Here is a 2687-nt window from a genome sequence, read left to right as displayed (position 1 = left end):
TCTATAAAAAAGAAAGAGAAATGTTTTTATAAACAAACTAAAAAGAAAAATAGAACAAACAAATTGAACTGAAATAATAAAATTTTAATTTGTAATAATTTATTAGTTACTTTTTTTTTTTTCCAATTAACGTGTTTCAAGAAATTTAACCACAACCAAAAGTAACTTATTGTTTGAATGGTAAAAAATTAAGAGAATACATTGGTCATTTCTTAAATTTGTCAATGTACTAATTCACTATAATAAAAAGAAACCTACTTCTACTCATTCATTATAGTACAAAAGAAGAAAAAAAAATTCCCATTTTATTTATAAGATTGTTACTAAATCACATTGTATTAATCTTTTTTTGACTAATGAAGTGTAATAAGCCCATTGTAAATAAGTATCAAAGCAAATCTAGTAAGAAGACGATCAACACCAACAACATGTTAGCTTCATCACATAAGTGAAATCTAGAAAAAAATCGAAATATAATGTCACATAACTTAAAATAAGAGTTTAGCATCATAGTACTAATAAGAAAATGTGTGCAATAGTAATGAGAAAGTTACAAACTTTTAACATTATAAAATCACACTGGTTCCTCAAATCCAAAACACTAATTAAAACAAACTTAAAACATTACCTTAAAATTTCAAGTCCATTACAACCTAAAACCCAACTCAACAATACTACTAACATTACTAGACCTTACAATTTTCCCATTCAACTTAACAAAGATCATAATTTTCTCCACCATTTTAATGGCAGAAAATGACCTTTAGTTCACGCGGAGACGAGCATTCGTGCATGAGTGAAGGGCTGTCATGAGCATATGTAATTGTAGCAGGACAAGCATGCTTAAAAAACTGCGAATAACTCGATGGTTTACAAGTTTGTGGACTATTATAATGATTCCTACAACAAAACTCATCAGTTTTAAAAGCTTCACAAGCACTCTTACAACCAACAACAGAGCCATGACCACCATGTGACTTAAATTGCAAAACTGCTGGGCATGACTCTGACAAATTTTCCTTGCACCCAACAACTGGACACACTCCTTTACCTTCATGTGGAGTTACCGTAAGAGGAATATTGAAACCATCAACGAGACTAACACTATAAGTAGAAAAATCAGCATGTCCATGATGCAGAACAAACTGCGCCAATGTAGCTGGGGGGGCCCCACCGAGTCCATCGCACTCGATTCGGCCGCCGCAGTCTCCTGTGGCGCAGTAAAATTTTCCGTGTTCATAAGTGCAGCCAGTACGAGCCCAAACTCGACCGGACCAGTGAGCGGTGGGTGCGGGGAAAGAGCGGTGGGTAAGTGAGTGAAGGGTAAATCCACCGCGTTCGAGTACAGGGTGACCGGCATTGGGTTGAATTGCTGGCCAGATGGTGTAAGGACAGTTGTTAACTAGGGTTAAAATGAAATTAGGGTAGGTGGCTTGTGAGAGTGCTAAAAGGGTGAAGAGGAGAGAGAGGGGAAGTAGAGTTTTGGTAGAAGAAGCCATGGTTAATTTTGAATTTTGGTGTGGGAAATGGAAGGTGGTTAAAGGGTGTTTATATAGAGGGCAAGTGTAGATGAGAGATTAAGGATGTGTTTGGTAGAAAGGAAATGTTTTTTTGAATAAATAAATAAATTTCTTAATTAATTTTTATATATGTACTCCTATATATTTAGGCAAATAATATGGATGAAATAGGTTGATGTTGGGGTTCGAACAAAAATGAATTCAGAATTTTTATTTAGTATTCTATAACATGATTGTCAGCAAATAATATTATATTAAAGATCATAAATATATATGTTTCATAATTAAGATTATAAGTTCGTCTATAATTGTGGACATAATTATTATATTAAAGATCATAAATATATATGTTTCATAATTAAGATTATAAGTTCGTCTATAATTGTGGACCTGATGGATGAGGATAAAATGTATTAAGAGTTGAAAAAGACTTTCAATATGAAATGTCCCTATGTAATTTGTTTTCTTTGCTTTATTATGCAAATCATTTTTCTTTATTATAACGAATTCAATTCCTATCTTAAAAGTTTTTCAAAAAAATTCATCCACCAAACATAGAAGGAGTAAAAAAAAAGAACTCATTCGAGCCAAACTCTCACAAATGAGGAATAATACATAGATTTCTTCATAATTTATATCTATATTAGTTGTGTATTTTCTAATAAATTATGAATTAAATATTGTATTAATTTTATATATAAATAAATTATTTTTCTTACATATTTATCAAATGTATCTAGCTATCAAACTATCCACGAGAGAATGACGGAATTGTCCCTGGTTTGTATTTGTTCAAAATAGAAAGACAATAGCAAAGGGAAAAGAAAAGTTTTTTCCAGCACTGGTTCAGAGGCACGTTGTTTTTGTCCTTGAACACTGCAACTTTTCTGACTCGGAAAAGATTCAACTTTTTTTATGGAAAAAGTAAAGAGATCAAAGTTGGGAGTATTTTTTTATTTCTAAATTTGATATCTGGAATTTATATTGGAGATTCGATTAAATTTAGATCATGCATTATAAAATTTATTTTAAAATAGCATTTTTAATATAATTTTCTCTATATTTAGAACTTGAATCTAAAATATTCGATTAAAGATGAAACAATTTCATCGGTGGAAGACAGTCACGTTCATTCGTTCTCAAAGTTGATATTGATCTCCACTTTGT

At 31.3% G+C, this 2687-nt stretch overlaps 1 protein-coding gene across 1 annotated transcript; it reads right to left on the bottom strand.

The window, feature by feature from the left end:
- Positions 1-462: 462 nt before the first annotated feature.
- LOC102596553 (osmotin-like protein) lies at positions 463-1540 on the bottom strand. The gene has a single exon (XM_006348947.2). It carries the CDS (start codon positions 1497-1499, stop codon positions 744-746), a length of 756 nt encoding a protein of 251 aa, XP_006349009.1. The 5' UTR covers positions 1500-1540; the 3' UTR covers positions 463-743.
- Between the last annotated feature and the right edge of the window lie 1147 nt (positions 1541-2687).

Source organism: Solanum tuberosum, unplaced genomic scaffold (assembly GCF_000226075.1).
Source record: "Solanum tuberosum cultivar DM 1-3 516 R44 unplaced genomic scaffold, SolTub_3.0 scf00101, whole genome shotgun sequence".
NCBI classification, from domain to species: Eukaryota; Viridiplantae; Streptophyta; class Magnoliopsida; order Solanales; family Solanaceae; genus Solanum; species Solanum tuberosum.
Note: the sequence above shows the minus strand (reverse complement) of the source record. Positions and strands in the feature narration are given on the sequence as shown.

Bases quoted from the DNA above. Each gene is read 5' to 3' on its own strand.
- LOC102596553 (XM_006348947.2), bottom strand. From the start codon at position 1,499: ATGGCTTCTTCTACCAAAACTCTACTTCCCCTCTCTCTCCTCTTCACC.